The sequence below is a fragment of the Vombatus ursinus genome, unplaced genomic scaffold (assembly GCF_900497805.2).
Source record: "Vombatus ursinus unplaced genomic scaffold, bare-nosed wombat genome assembly UNPS02014784.1, whole genome shotgun sequence".
NCBI classification, from domain to species: domain Eukaryota; kingdom Metazoa; phylum Chordata; class Mammalia; order Diprotodontia; family Vombatidae; genus Vombatus; species Vombatus ursinus.
In genome coordinates, this window is record NW_020954562.1 from 12236843 (window position 1) to 12251923 (window position 15081).

At 38.5% G+C, this 15081-nt stretch overlaps 1 protein-coding gene across 4 annotated transcripts in view; it reads left to right on the plus strand.

The window, feature by feature from the left end:
* Positions 1-15081, plus strand: part of FAM160A1 (family with sequence similarity 160 member A1) — a 360382-nt gene that overhangs the window by 194635 nt on the left and 150666 nt on the right. For all 4 annotated transcript variants that reach the window (XM_027866951.1, XM_027866950.1, XM_027866952.1 and 1 more), the window contains one exon: positions 84-314. In XM_027866951.1, the coding sequence (XP_027722752.1) occupies positions 210-314 (105 nt within the window). In that variant the 5' untranslated portion in view covers positions 84-209. The remainder of the gene's footprint in view (positions 1-83; positions 315-15081) is intronic.

Below are 15081 nucleotides of genomic sequence, written 5' to 3' on the forward strand. Positions count from 1 at the left end.
GAACTTCTAGTTCAGTGAGGTGGTGGGGTCAAACTTTGGTAGACAGAACATAACGAGATGCATTTTTATTATTGTCATTCCAGGTTTCTGCAAGTGACAAATGTGAAGATACGTCTCTTCTGATGTGACACTTGAGTCTTAGCGATGACACTCCGAGTTTTCACCGAAAATTAAATATGACTTAGGAACATCGAACCTTGGGAAGGTTTATGATGTCATCGGTTGCCAGGGGCAGCAAAATCCAGCAGGCTGTCAGCCTGCAGGGAGTTGACCCAGAAACATGCATGATAGTATTTAAAAATCACTGGGCACAGGTAATAATATATTTAAAGAAAAACTATATATCCTTGCTAGCTGAGATGGCTATAGGGTTCTACTTCACGGAAACCAGCTCTCTCTTATACTTGTGTATCAGAGAACTGTGTTGGGCTTACAAACATATGGAGCCATTCTCTTCAGGGTTGGCATAGAATTGATTTCTCTTCTTTCTCTCTGCCTCAGAATGGTCTCTGGGTCAGTCAAAAAGAGTACCAAAAACACTGGTAGTCTACTTTTACATAGTACTGATGGTTGGCAAAACATTTTACATATATCATCTAATTGGATGTTTGCAGCAAATCTGAAAAAATGCAGGTATTATTAACTCTGGGCAGCTAGGTGGCACAATGAAAGAGTGCCAGGCTTGGAGTTAGGAAGACTTGAATTTAAATCCATCCTCAGACACTAGCTTGTGACCCTGGACAAGTCATGTAACCTTTTCTGTCTCAGTTTCCCCATTTGTAAAATGAACTGGAGAAGGATATGGCAAACTACTCCAGTATCTTTGCCAAGGAAACCCCTAATGGGGTAATGAAGACTGAACAACAACAAATTATTATCACTAATTTGTGGAGGAGGGCCTCAGTGTTGCTGACTTGGAAGTCAGGAAGACCAATACATAATGGCTCATAATTAGTCACAGTGCCTTAGGCAGCTCAGGTAACATCTTTGTTTTAAGAGCAGTCCTGTGGAATCTATGTACCAATGAAATCACAGTTCCAGTTTTAAAAAAAAATTACAGATTGAACAGTGAGGCTCAGAGAAGGTAACACAGCTAATGAATATTGCTGGTGAGATCTGAGCCCAGCTCTTCCTGATTTCAAGTCTAGTACTTAGGGGGCATGTGCATTACTCAGATCACAACAAGGGTATTTAGGTGGTTTTAATTCAATTCAGCAATTATTTATTGAAGGTCTGCTATGTGCAAAGCAATGTGCTAGGGATGCACAGATCAAAAATGAGTCTTTTCTCAGGGCTCTAAAGCATCCTAAATGTCACCTCCTTTGATCTCAACAACCCTGTGAGATAGATGCTATTCTTATCCCCATTTTATATAGATGAGGAAACTGAAGCTGAGAAAGTTCCTCAGGGTTATACAGCTAGTAAATATCCCAGCTCATCCTGGCTTTAAGTTGAGCATTCAATTCTTGCATCACCTCGCTGCCTTACATTTTCATTGGGGTAGCGGACTGTAACACTGTAACTATTACACAGAATTGTAATGTAAGATAATAAGGGCAAAGGAAAGAACCAGACAAAATATCATAGGAAGTTTTGTAGAGGAAAAGGAGGAAGTTGGAAGAAATCAGGGGAGCCTTCACAGAGGCAGTTGAGATGAGCCTTGGAAGAAGATAAAGAATGTGAAATAGTTCTTGAGTACAATATTAGCTCTTGTGAAAAACAAAAATGAGGAAGCTTACGTATGACTTCCCACCTTTTCATAGACATCAGATACTTCTTTTTCTTTTTTTCCTTCTTGCCTACCCCAAACTCAAGGAGGCACTTAGAAAAGAAAACCTTTCTTGGAGAAGTAGGGGCATTATGGGAAGTGATGTAGCACAGTGGATAGGATGCCGGGCCTGGAGTTAGGAAGATCTGAGTTCAAATCTGCCCTCAGACACTTATTAGCTGTGTGACCCTGGGCAAGTCACTTAACTGCTGTTTGCCTTAATCCCCTGGAGAAGGAAATGTCCAACCACTCCAATATCTTTGCCAAGAAAACTCCATGGACAGTATGATCCAAGGGGTCACAAAGAGTCATACATGACTGAACAACAATCCCAATCTCATCCTAAGTCTTGAACAACCAGTCTCAGTGTATGTGGTTACGTTTAAATGATATAGGTATAAGTTATCTAAGTGTACGTATGTAATGTCCATCTTACAAAGACAGATTTTTTTTTTGGCTTGTCTGTTTGGGATGATCTTCAACTCTTAACCTGCTCTGTTTGTATGAATAATTAAGGGTTGAGCATTCAGAAAATTTACCAGTCCACCCTTTCCATAGAGAGCACACAGGGAATAAAATAAATAAAATTGGCTTTCTTTACTACTTGTCCAGCATTACTCTCCCCAGGTGAGTTGGTAAGTGGCTATTTATGAGACAGGTTTTTAATGACTGCCTAGCCACCTTCCTATGTGCCGGAAATAGCATGTGGGGGGAAGAAAGCACTGAGCCTGCAAATCGCAGCAATTACAGGGGACACAATTTAGATCAGAAAATGAGCAGAGTCCATCCTGTTTCTGAGCATTTTCTGCTCTCTAGCTCCTTGCCAGTATCTGGAGAAAGACTGCCAGTATTTCTTGTACGTTCACGGTTCTGCCTGGCTCTTTACTATCAAATTCTAACTGCTTTACTCAGGAAATTGAGGGCAGATCTATTTCAGCAAAGGGAAATGGAGAACTGAGGTAGTTTTTAAGCAAATTTTCAAAAGAAAATCCCCCAAAGAAGTCAATCTTTAGCTGTAATTACCTGGGTATTCCAAGGTGAAAGTATCATTTTTCCCTCCTGCTTTCTTCTCTTTACTTATGCAGGCTGGCTTTGATGCTCATTTCTTGCTCTGTCCTTCGTGCATGTATGTGTGTATGTATATCTGTCTCTCATTTAATCCTTTTTCCTTTTTAGCAACCAGCTGATAGGGTTTTTCTTTCCAAGATGGAAAGTAGATGGTCTAGTAGTTTCTCTTCATTCTACTTCCCTCGTATAAAATATTAAGTCAACTCCTAATTAAATTGTGTAGATAATCAACCTGATGGTTAGTCCAGGACAAATTATAGGTCATAGGCCTGATTTCTCTAAAGCAGAGGAACCTATTGGATTGCTCATCTCCTTCCGTTTTCCTGGTGTGTTCAAATTTTCAGCTTCACCCCAGGAAAAACAAACAAACAAACCAACCATGATTAGGTATGTAAATAAAAAAAATGTACATGACTAATGGGAAAATATACTTAATATGAATGTATAAGTAGAGTCTATATTAGATTGTATGCCATCTTGTGAGGGGGCAGAGGAAAGAGGGGGAGAAAATTTAAAACTCAAAATCTTGTGGAAGTGAATACTGAAAACTAAAAATAAATAAATTAATTATTTAAAAAAGAATGGGGAAAAAAATAATGTAATATTCTTTTCAACCTGCAGTAGAAATGACTTTAGGATTATCTATCATTGTGGATTATCTACGTCTTTGGCCCTGCAGTTAGTCAAGAGTCATTAGTCAGCTGTACCAGTTAGAGCTCTCATCAAATGACCTCAACTTTGAAATGAAAATACATAGAATTACAAAGGCAATAAATTATTTTCAAATAAACATGTAATTTTTTCCAACTCAAATTCACTAATCCTGTGAAATTTCTCCATGAACCCCTTAGTGCCTCAGGGTAAGAACTACTGATTTAGAAGGGATAAGTTGAGTATTCCTTCAGCAAATATTTACTGAGTGGAAACAGTACAGGGAATGCAATAGTGTAGGAGAAGGAGCACTGTTTTTGTAGTCATAGGACCTGAGTTCAAATTCTAATTCTGAAATTGATTAGCCATGTCATTCTGGGCAAGTCATTTTAACTTCCTGGGCCTCAGTTTACTCATCTGTAAAATGAAGGGATTGGACTGGAAAGCCTCTGAGTTCCCTTCCCTTCCACATTTAGATTTATTATAACTTAGTGATGGTAATATGCATATTATATTGGGCAGTAAAGTCTAAAGAAGTATGATGTTTAGTCCTTGCTCTCAAGGAAATTTAAACCTAACTGGAAATAAGCACATAATAAATGCTTGTTGATTAACTGACAGGTGCAGGATAGCCATACATAAACATTCAGCACACACACATGTATAGGGTTTCAGAGCAGAGAAGAGAGGGATTGTGGTTGGTTCCAGCAGTGAAGGAAGGCTTCCTGGAGGAAGTGACTCTTAGATCAGAGTTTACAGGATATGTATAGGGTGTGGCTAAGTGGGAGCAAAGGACAGATAGATATTCCATGCAAGGGTCCCAATGTTAGCAAGGCAGGGATTAGAATTTTCTTTCAACTTTGAAATTTGTAATGATGATGATTAATAGTGATTAAGTGATCATAAAGATAGGAAATCTGTGTACAACCACGTCTAAGGCCAAATTTATTGCTCTTTGCAGTGCTATTTAATTTCAGATGTTCAAATTGATTTATATATTTGTCAGATCCTTTGGGATTACAATAAATAAACAATGATACACTTGATCCTTGCTGCCAGAAATACTCCTAACCCAAAGCTTGAGTGACTGAGCCATCTAAAAAGTTTGTTTGTTTGAATTCAGTTTAACACATTTTTCTTTCTGTTTTTTACATCTTTCTGTTTTTTAAAAATTATTCAGGGGCAGGTAGGTGGTGCAGTGGATAGATATCCAGCCTTGGAGTCAGGAGGACCTGAGTTCAGATTTGACCTCAGACATTGGACATTTAACTAGCTGTGTGACCCTGGGCAAGTCACTTAACCCCGATTGCCTCACTTAAAAAAAAAATTAAGTGTTTGGGGCAGCTAGGTGGCACAGTAAGATGGAGCACCAGCTCTGGAGTCAAGAGGACCTGAGTTCAAATCTGACCTCAGACACTTGACACTAGCTGTGTGACCCTAGGTAAGTCAATGCCAATTGCCTCACCAAAAAAAAAAAATTTAAATAAATAAACAAATAAATATTATTCACTATTTATTTTTTAACATTTGTTTTCAACATTTGAGTTCTAAATTCTCTCCCTCCCTCTAGCTCCTCCCTCACTCATCAAGAAGGCAAGCAACATACTATCCATTATACATATGACGTCATGAAAAATTTACATATTAGCCATGTTGCAAGTAATAATAATAATAAAAAAGAAAGTGAAAAAAGTATGCTTCACTTTGTACACAGAACATCAGTTCTCTCTGGAGGTGGATAGGATTTTTCATCATGAGCCCTTTGGAATTCTCTTGCATCATTATATTGATCACAGTAGCTAAGTCTTTCATAGTTGATCATCTTTATACTATTGCTATTAAAGTGTACGATGTTCTTCTGGTTCTGCTCACTTTGCATCAATTCATATAAGATATGAACTTTTTCTGAAACCATCCTGCTTATCATTTCCTGTAGCAAAATCCATTCCAATCATATACCACCACTTGTTCTGCCATTCTCTTGTTGATGGGCATCACCTCAATTTCCAATTCTTTGCCACTGCTATAAGTAATTTTGTCCATATAGGTCCTTTTCTCTTTTATTTGATCTCTGAGATACAGACCTGGTAGTGGTATTGCAAGGTCAAAGGGTATGCACAGCTTTATAGCCCTTTGGGCCTAGTTCCAAATTGTTCTCTAGAATGATTGGTAGGACTAGGTCACCACTCGACCAACAGTGCATTAATGTATTTCCACATCCCCTCCAGCATTTATCATTTTCCTTTCTGTCACATTAGCCAATGTGATAGGTGTGAGGTGGTACCTCAGAGTCATTTTAATTTGCATTTCTTTAATATATGGTTATTTAGAACATTTTAAAAACATGGCTATTGATAGTTTTGATTTCTTCTTCTTTTTTTTTTTTTAGGCAATTGGGGTTAAGTGACTTGCCCAGGGTCACACAGCTAGTAAGTGTCAAGTGTTTGGTCTGAGGCCAGATTTGAACTCAGGTCCTCTTGACTTCAGGGCCAGTGCTCTATCCACTGCGCCATGTAGCTGCCCCTGATTTCTTCTTCTGAAAACTGCTTGTTCATACCCTTTGATCATTTGTCAGTTGGGGAATGTGATCCATCTTCTTTAAACTTCTTGCTTACTTTAGCAAGCTTAAGCACTATTCCTGAGGTCACCTTCATGATTTTATGGGCATGTATTGGACCAGGAAATTAATTCTAGGCCCAAATGGTGGCAAAGTTGTAGAAGACTTCAGGGCTATGATGGTGAAGGAGAAGGCACACTTCTCAGTTGCTATGGGACCACCTGGAAAATATTTAAGTTTTCTAACATAGTACTGAGACTTCGAGGTAGTATGCTGTTCTGGCTACAGGACTGGCCAGGGAGTCAGCCTTCAGTCTTTCTCTGATAGATAGGACCATTGATATAGAGCTGGAGACTGACTAGCTGTCTGACCATGGACAAGTCTTTTTAATCTCTCAGCAACAAAGAGACAATAAATTAAAGAAGAGTTAGAAATCTATATCACTGAAGGGGGCTTCTGCAGCAGGAATTCCCCACACCAAAGAAATCAGAGGTCCAGTTAAAAATAGATAAACGAAAAACCTCTAGGATTATAGGGCAGACTTTTGCTTTTATTCCCTATTAGTCTAAGGCTTTCTGTTCATTTTAATTCCTTCTTTTCTTGTGCTCTGGGTTTGTCTTTTTTAGAGCAGTTAAGAAATGTGGATTCGCCGATTGGACTAGGCCATTGTTTCTTCTGTTGTTTCTTTGAAATAAAGTGAACAGTTGCTCCTTGATGGAGGTTTCTATCTTTCTGGCATCAGAGATTCGGTTTTACTTCCTAAGTATTGCTCCTGTTCATGTAAGCTGAGAATATTAAAGAGTTTTAAAATTTGTTAAATTGCTTCCCCCCTTGTCGTGTATGAAAGAAAGCTTTGTTTTACTTTATCACGGCTGTACTATTTGTCAGTGTTCCAGTTTGTTTCCTCTGTGTGGAGGGATGCTGACCTGGAACCCGCAGAACAGGCCCTTGTGGTAACATCGAAAGAACTCTGGACTTGGGGTCAGAGGGCCTTGGTTCTACTTGGCTTTCCTACTTTATACTCAGTGTAATCATGGACAAAATCTTGGGGCACAACTTTTCTCATATGTGAAATTTCAGATTGGACTAGATCAGAAGTTCTTAACCTAGAATTCACAAATTTTTTCCCTTTCATATTTTTCATAAATTTCAATACAATTGGTTTCCTTTGTAATCCTATGCATATATATGCTGATATAGAATATATTATATAAGTACAATTCAACATAATGTTATTATTTAATTATATCTTGATCATATAATTATAATTTAATATAATTATGTAAATATATAATTAACATAGAAAACACATGGTTATATAATGCATGATGATAATGTTATATATTAAATACATTATATATTGCTTTAAATATTATAATATATAACATATAAGTATGCCAAAGTATATACAAAGTGCTTATACATACAAAGTGTATACAAAGTGCTTATACATACACACCTATTATACACATGCACACACATATGTTTGTATCATCTCCCCAAGTAGATTGTAAACTCCTTGAAGACAGGGACTGTTTCTTTTTTATCTTTATATTTTCTGTCCCTGGCACTGTGTGCACACTTAATAAAGGCTTGTTGATGGACAGATAGATGGATGGATGGATGGACTTAAAGAGAATTCTTTTAAATCAGAGTATTTTGACCTGAGGTTCATGGATGAATTTCATGGGGGGAGGTCTTTGAACTTGAATGGAGAAAAAAAATATAATATCTTTATTTTCATTAATCTTTAACTGACATTTAGCATTTCCTTTAATTAGGAATGTAGGCAATAAAACTGTTGTTCTAAGAAGGGGCACATAGGATCTACGAGGCTGCCAAAAGAACCTATGTAAAGGAAAAGAAAGATTAAGAACCCCTACTTTAAATGAAAAAGTAATTATTTTCTGCTTGTAAATACTCCAAGTTGGTGTTTTAAAAAATTTTTTAAAAATTTTTGGTAGTAACAATTCACACCAGGTTACTTAGGTGTTTTCCTTCCAACAACATTGTGAAGCAGGTCTTGGTATTTTTTAAAATGTTGTTATTCCCATTCTACAAATAAGAAAACTGAAACTCAGGAAGGTTGGTGACTTGCCCAGGGGTACATAGGTGATGTGTGTCAGAGTTGAACCTGGTCTTAGGACTTTAAGGCTGGTACAGCTTGTTTAGTCTGAAAAACATTGATGGGAGTACCTTCTAGGTGCATGGCACAGTACTGGGTTTTGGAGATACAGAAATAAAAGGAAGAATAGTCCCTGGCTCAAGAAGCTTCTGTTCCTCTGGTGGGATACAACATATAAGAAATTAGTATGTACCTAATTAGTGGAAGAGGGAAGAGAGCCTTAATGAGTAGGGGAATCAGGGAAGGGTTCCCTTGGGGCAGAGGTTCTTAATCTTTTTTTTTTTTTATGTGACAGACTTCTTTGTCATCTGGTGAAACCTATGAACTCCTCAGAACTAAGTTGTTAAATAGTTGAAGAAAATGCAAAATTTTGGTTGAAAATAAAGATTGAGGGGCAGTTAGATGGCACAGTGGATAGAACACCTGCCCTGGAGTCAGGAGGACCTGAGCTCAAATTCCGCTTCAGACACTTGATAACTTTCTAGCTGTGTGATCCTGGGCAAGTTACTTAACCCAGATTGCCTTGAAAAAAAAAAAAAGAGAGAAAATGAAGATTTATTTTTTTCCCATTCAAGTTTATATACCCCCTGAAATCTATAGACCTTCTGGGAGAGGGGTCCATGGTTAGAAACCCCTGTTGTAAGAAGTGACACCTGAACTGAACCTTGAAAGAATCTTTTATTGTTATTTTTTGTTTTTACATCTCCTAGATTTCCGCTTGTATTACTTCTTCTCCTCCACCCAGATAGCTATCTCTTAAAACAAATAATTATTTTTAAAAAGAAAAAAAGAATATAAAAAATCAGCAAAACCTATGAATACCTTGAAAAAAAATCTAACATATGCAGTGTTTCATATCCATAGACACCCTCTTTCTACAAAGGAGTGGGTTGAGGTATTTTCTTATATCTCTTATTTAGGACCAAACATATTCTTTATAATTTTGCAGTATTTTTCTTTGGTTTTTAGTTATTGTTCTTAAAACAGCATTGTTGTAGTCATGTAAAATTTTTTTGGTGCTGTTTCCTTCACTTTGTATCCATATGTGTAAGTCTTTTCATACTTCTCTATTCTTCAGGTTCATCATTACACCCAGCACAGTAATATTCCATTCCATTTGTTTGTTTAGTCATTCCCCATTCAGTGGGTGTTGACTTTTTCCCCAGCTATCACAAAAAGTGCTATTATAAAATATTTTGGTATATTTTGGGACTAATTTTTAGTCAGTGACCTCCTTGGGGGTGTATGCCTCACTGTAGAACCTTTAAGAAAGAGGGTGTGCCTTAATCCTTGCTAGGCTCCATTCTCCCTTGGCCATGTGGTCGAGGTGCCTGGCTTTCTATTACCTCACAGTCCTCCCCCCCGCCACCCCAGACTACTTGGCCACTCCTAGATTTCTCCCACAGTCTTTTGGTATATAAGGTTCATCTTGTCTCCGTTAAGGTGCTCAGATTCTTAAAATCTAGCCACTACTCAGATTCTTATAATCTAGCCACTAGCTCACTAATGTTCAGACTCCTTAATAGTCTGCCCAATATGATGGATGTTCTCATAAACCTTGTCTTTGGCTGGAGAAAAAAAAGAAAGAAAAAGAATACGGAAAGTTTGTCCACTTTATTTGCATTATTCCAAATTGCTTTCCAGAATGCTTATACCAATTTGTTGTATGAAGCCAGGAGTTGTCAGGTGGGGTTGAAGAGGGGAGTGCCATCCAGGAATGGGGCACAGCCTGTGCACAGGCAAGGAAGTGGTAGATGACATATCAAATTTAGAGAACAGAAATTAGTCCTGTTTGGTGTGAAAGGGAGTCATGTGAAATAAGTGCGTAAGGTTGAATCTAAATTATAAAGCCTCTTAAGTTTCAAGTTGGGGAATTAGGATTTTATCTTTTTGACAGAATGGGACAATAGGCTCTTATACTTAACACAGTGCCCAGTGCTTAATAAATGTTTATTGATATGGTTAGACTTGAGCTTTTGGGAGATTATTTTGAAAGTTATGGAGAGGATGAATCACAGATTGGAAGCCAAGAGTCTACATAGAAAGTTGTTGCAATGATCCAGTTGAGAGATGGACTAGATGAGTCATGTGAGTAAGGAAGCTAGGTGGCACCATGGTGCACAGCCTGGAGTCAGGAAGATTTGAGGTCATATATGGCCTCAGACACTTACTAGTTATGTGTCCCCAAGCAAGTAATTCAACCTTAGTTTCCTCAACTGTAAAGTGGGGATAGTAACATCTACTTCCTAGGATAGTTTTGAGGATCAAATGAGATTATATCTGTAAACACTTAGTGCGGTGCCTGGTATGTTGTAGGCACTATATAAATGCTCTCATTCTCTTCCCTGCCATGAATTTAAAGAGCCTAGAGAAGGGAGCAGATGTGAGGAATGCTATGGATTGAGAAGATTTAGCAAGTGATTAGAGGGAAGAGTCAAGTTGGACCCTGAAATTTCAAACCAGGGTCCCTGGAAGATGGTGGTGCCCTCAATGGAAATGGCTACGTTTGGAGGAGGACTGGATTTAGGAGGAAAAATGATGATTTTCATTTTTGACATACTCAGTTTGAGATGCCTATAGAACATCTACTTGGAGATAGCCAACTATAGATATCCTATATATAGTTGTTGATTTGGGACTAGAGCCCAGGAGAGAGACGAGCTCTCTAATAAATCTGGGTATCATCTGTATAAAGGTAATCACTGAACCCGTAGTTGCTGGTGAGAAGCAGCTTGCTGTGTTGGAAAGAGCATTGTTTTTGGAATCTGCGGCCTTGGATTTGAACCCCAGAACTTCCACTTGTTTCTTGAGTGACCCTGGGCAAATCACTTAACCTTTATGGCCCTATTTCCCAGTCTTAGGTTAGTTGGACTTGCTGGGCTCTCTGGCAGCTAGGTGACTGAGTGGATAGAGTGCTGGCCTGAAGTCAGGAAGACTCATCTTCATGAGTTCAAATCCGGCCTCCGTCTCTTACTAGCTGTGTGACCCTTGGCAAGTCACTTCACTCTATTTGCCTCAGTTTCCTTATCTGTAAAATGAACTAGAGAAGATATTGCATCACTCTAGTATCTTTGCCAAGAAAATCCCAGATGGGGTCACAGAGAGTCAGATATGGCTGAAATGACTAAACAACAACTAGATGACCTTTCCAGCTCTAAGTCTTATGTAATGTCTAAGAAAAATAGAGAAAGGGGCCCTAGGTATTGGGCCTTTGTATGCACTGGGGCTAGAACGTGGCCAAGAGGACCAAGAGGTTAGACAAATGGGAGAACCTAGAGGGTGCAGGCATTAAAACCCATGGAGGGGAGAATGTTGGGATGTAAGGGACAGTCAGTTGTATCAGATGCTGCAGACAGAGTGAAAAGGACTGAGAAAGGCAATTGTGGTCAGCAATTCAGAGATAAAGCTGGTAACTTAGCAGGCGGTAATGTACCAGGTGGTACAATGGATATAGTGCAGGCCTTCCAGTTGGAAAGACCTGAGGTGGAATCCTCTTTTAGCCTCGGCAGTTCCTTCCTCTCTAAAATGAGAGGAGTGTGGATAATAATAGTACCTATTGCAGTAACACTTGGAAACCTTGATACTCTATAAATAGTATTATTACTATTAATAATAATAGCTAACATTTATATAGAGCTTGCCATGTGCCAGCCACCATACTAATCTCTTTGTGATTATAATTTCATTTGATTCTTGCAGCAGCCTTAGGAAGTAGGTGTTATTATTATTATCCCCATTTTACAGATGAGGAAACTGAGACAAACTGTGCCCAGGGTCACACAGCTAGCATGTGTCTGAGACCGGATTTGAACTCAGGAAGATGAGTCTTCCCAACTCCAAACTCTTATCTGCTGCACCACTTGGTTGCCCCTTTTTCATTGTACCAAGCTGCCTAAGTTCTTTTTTCACTGCTCCCTGTTGGAATGATTTGATCTTTTGGTAGATTGCTATTCTGTTCTTCTTCATTCTTCTGCTGACTTTCTTCTCCTTCTCTTTGAAGGGAAGATAGGTGAGGTGAGGTGATAATTGAGGGGCAGCACCATTACTCTCGGTCGAGACCTCCTGGGGCCTGTTCTCCTCACTGTACATTTTCCCTTCTTCTTTTCTGGGCTTTGACGCTTATAAATATGCCTATTGTAATACCCAGGAGGAATTGAAGCAGGGAGGAAAAAATCATAATTTGAGTGTGCTCTCTTGCCCTTTTACCTCTAATTAGTTTTAATTAGTCTTTAGTAGCTCAAAGAAAAGGCTAGTATTAAACACTAACACTCTTTTTGGTGAAGGAGTTTTCCAAACTTGACTTATGCAATTTAGAACCAAAAGCAACTTTGGAGATTATTACCCTCGCCCTCATTTTTTTTTTTTTGTTTTGACAAGGCAGTTGGAGTTAAGTGACTTGCTCAGGGTCACACAGTTAGTAAGTGTCAAGTGTCTGAGGCTGGGTTTGAACTCAGGTCCTCCTGACTCCAAGGCCAGTACTCTCTCCACTGTGTCATCTAGCTGACCCCCCCACCCACCACTCATTTTATAGATGAGGAAACTGAGGTCCACATGACCTCAGGTCTTCAGAAGGGAGATTATGTGACTTGTTCACGGTAACAAAGGGCAGTAGCCAAGAGAGGACTCAAACTCGGGCCCTTTGACTTCAGATCTGGGACTGTTTCCAATACAGGCATACCTCATCTTATTGCACTTCTCTTTATTGTACTTTGCAGATATTGCATTTTTTACAAATGGAAGGTTTGTGACAACCCTGTGATGAGCAAACCTATTGGTGCCATTTTTCTAACAGCATGTGCTCACATCGTGTCTCTGTGTCACGTTTTATTAGTTCTCACAGTATTTCAAATCTCTCCATTATTATCATATCTGTTATGGTGATGTCTGATCTGTAATCTTTGATTATTGTGTTTGTTTCGGGGTACCACAAACCATGACTATATAAGACAGGGAACTTGATTGTTAGCCATATGTATTCTAACTATTCCATCAACTGGCCATTCCCCCATTTCTCTCCCTGTCTTTGGGCCTCTCTATTCCCTGAGACACCATGGTATTGAAGAACATTACATAAACTTAGTTGATAATGCCGTGGCAGAGTTTGAAAGTATTGACTCCAATTTTGAAAGAAGTTCTACTATGGATAAAATATTATCAAACAGCATTGCATGCCACAGAGAAATCTTTCATAAAAGGAAGAGTCAATTGATGAAGCAAAATTTATTGTTGTCTTATTTTAAGAAATTGCCATAGCCACCCCTCCTTCATCAGTTACTACCCTGATCAGTCAGCATAAAGGCAGGACCCTCCACCAGCAAAATGATTATAACTAACTGAAGGCTCAGATGATGGTTAGCTTTTCTTTTTTAGCACTAAAATATATATATACATATATATATATATATATATGTATTTTGATGAGGCAGTTGGGTTAAGTGACTTGCCCAGAGTCACACAGCTAGTAACTGTTAAGTATCTGAGGCAGGATTTGAACTCAGGTCCTCCTGACTCCAGGGCCAGTGCTCTATTCACTGCGCCACCTAGCTGCCCTAGAACTAAAATATTTTTAATTAAAGTATGTACATTTTATTTAGACATAATACTATTGCACACTTAATATACTACAGTATAGTATAAACATAACTTTTTATATGCATTGGGAAACAAAAAAGTCATGTGACTTTATTTTGGTATTTGCTTTGTTGTGGTGGTCTAGAACTGAACCTGCAGTATCTCTGAGGCATGCTTATGTATTTCTTTGCTTAGGAATGGCTGGTGTAGAAGAAGTAAGTGGTTCGGATCTCCTACCCCTAACTCCTTTGACTAAAAAAAAAAATGAAATAACTCAAATGTCTTTTCAAAACAAAAAATTTTCAAACATTAGGGGAAAATATTCTCTGAAGGGTACAAATTGTTATTCTTAGAATAACTGAGGCTTGTCACTGGTGTGAACAGCATTCTTTGCATAGCTGTGAGATACATTTTTCTCCCCCTTCTTTTAAATGAATTTATTATTACTCATAATAGCATCCACATAATTTTGAAAAATAGTAATACTTCAATAAAGAAGATTGAAGATTGAAGTATACGTGTAGGAAAATCTGTGTGTAGAAGGTAGGTTTGCTTTTTTTTAGATTTACGTATTCATTCCTGCATGCTTCACAGTGACTGTGGTTTACTCAGGGGCCTGCATTTGAGAACTACTGATCTAGTCCAATCTTTGTCACCTTCTCCTATGAGCTATGTCTTTAAACTTCCTCTCTGAGTGTCTTTCATGTGCCAGGCTCTGTGCTAAATGCTAGAAGTATAAGGTTAAAAATAAAATATTCTCTTCCTTGAAAGAGCTTATATTCTGTTGAGAGAGACAACGTGTAAAAAATTTGTTCATAATTTTGAGGGTGAGGCACTTAAAGTAGGGGATTCAGGAAGGATCTTCTGTAGGAAGCCAGGCTTGAACTGACATTTTTAGAAACAAGGGGTTCTAAGGAGCAGAGATAAGGAGAGGGAGTGCATTCCAGGGATGAGGGTAAGGTTGAGGAGGGGGAGAGGAGCAAACAGCCTCTGCAAAATGGTAGAGCTGGGAAATTGTATATCATGTAAGGAATAGAAAAAAGGCTAGTTCGACTGAACAATAGAGTATATGAAGGGGAGTAATATATAACAAAGCTGGAAAGGTAGTTTGGAGCTAGGTTGTAAAAGGCTTTAAATGTCAAAGAGAAGAATTTGTATTTGATCTTAGAGGTAATAACAGACCACTGGAGTTTATTGATCAGGAGAGTACCATGGTTAGATCTGTATTTTAGGACTATATTTGGGCAGTTGGATCCTTCTCAGATTAGCTGGTCCATCCTAGATCTGCCATTTTAAGGAAAATGTCCAGGTTGGTGATGTCTTCATTCCTGTCTAGGCTGC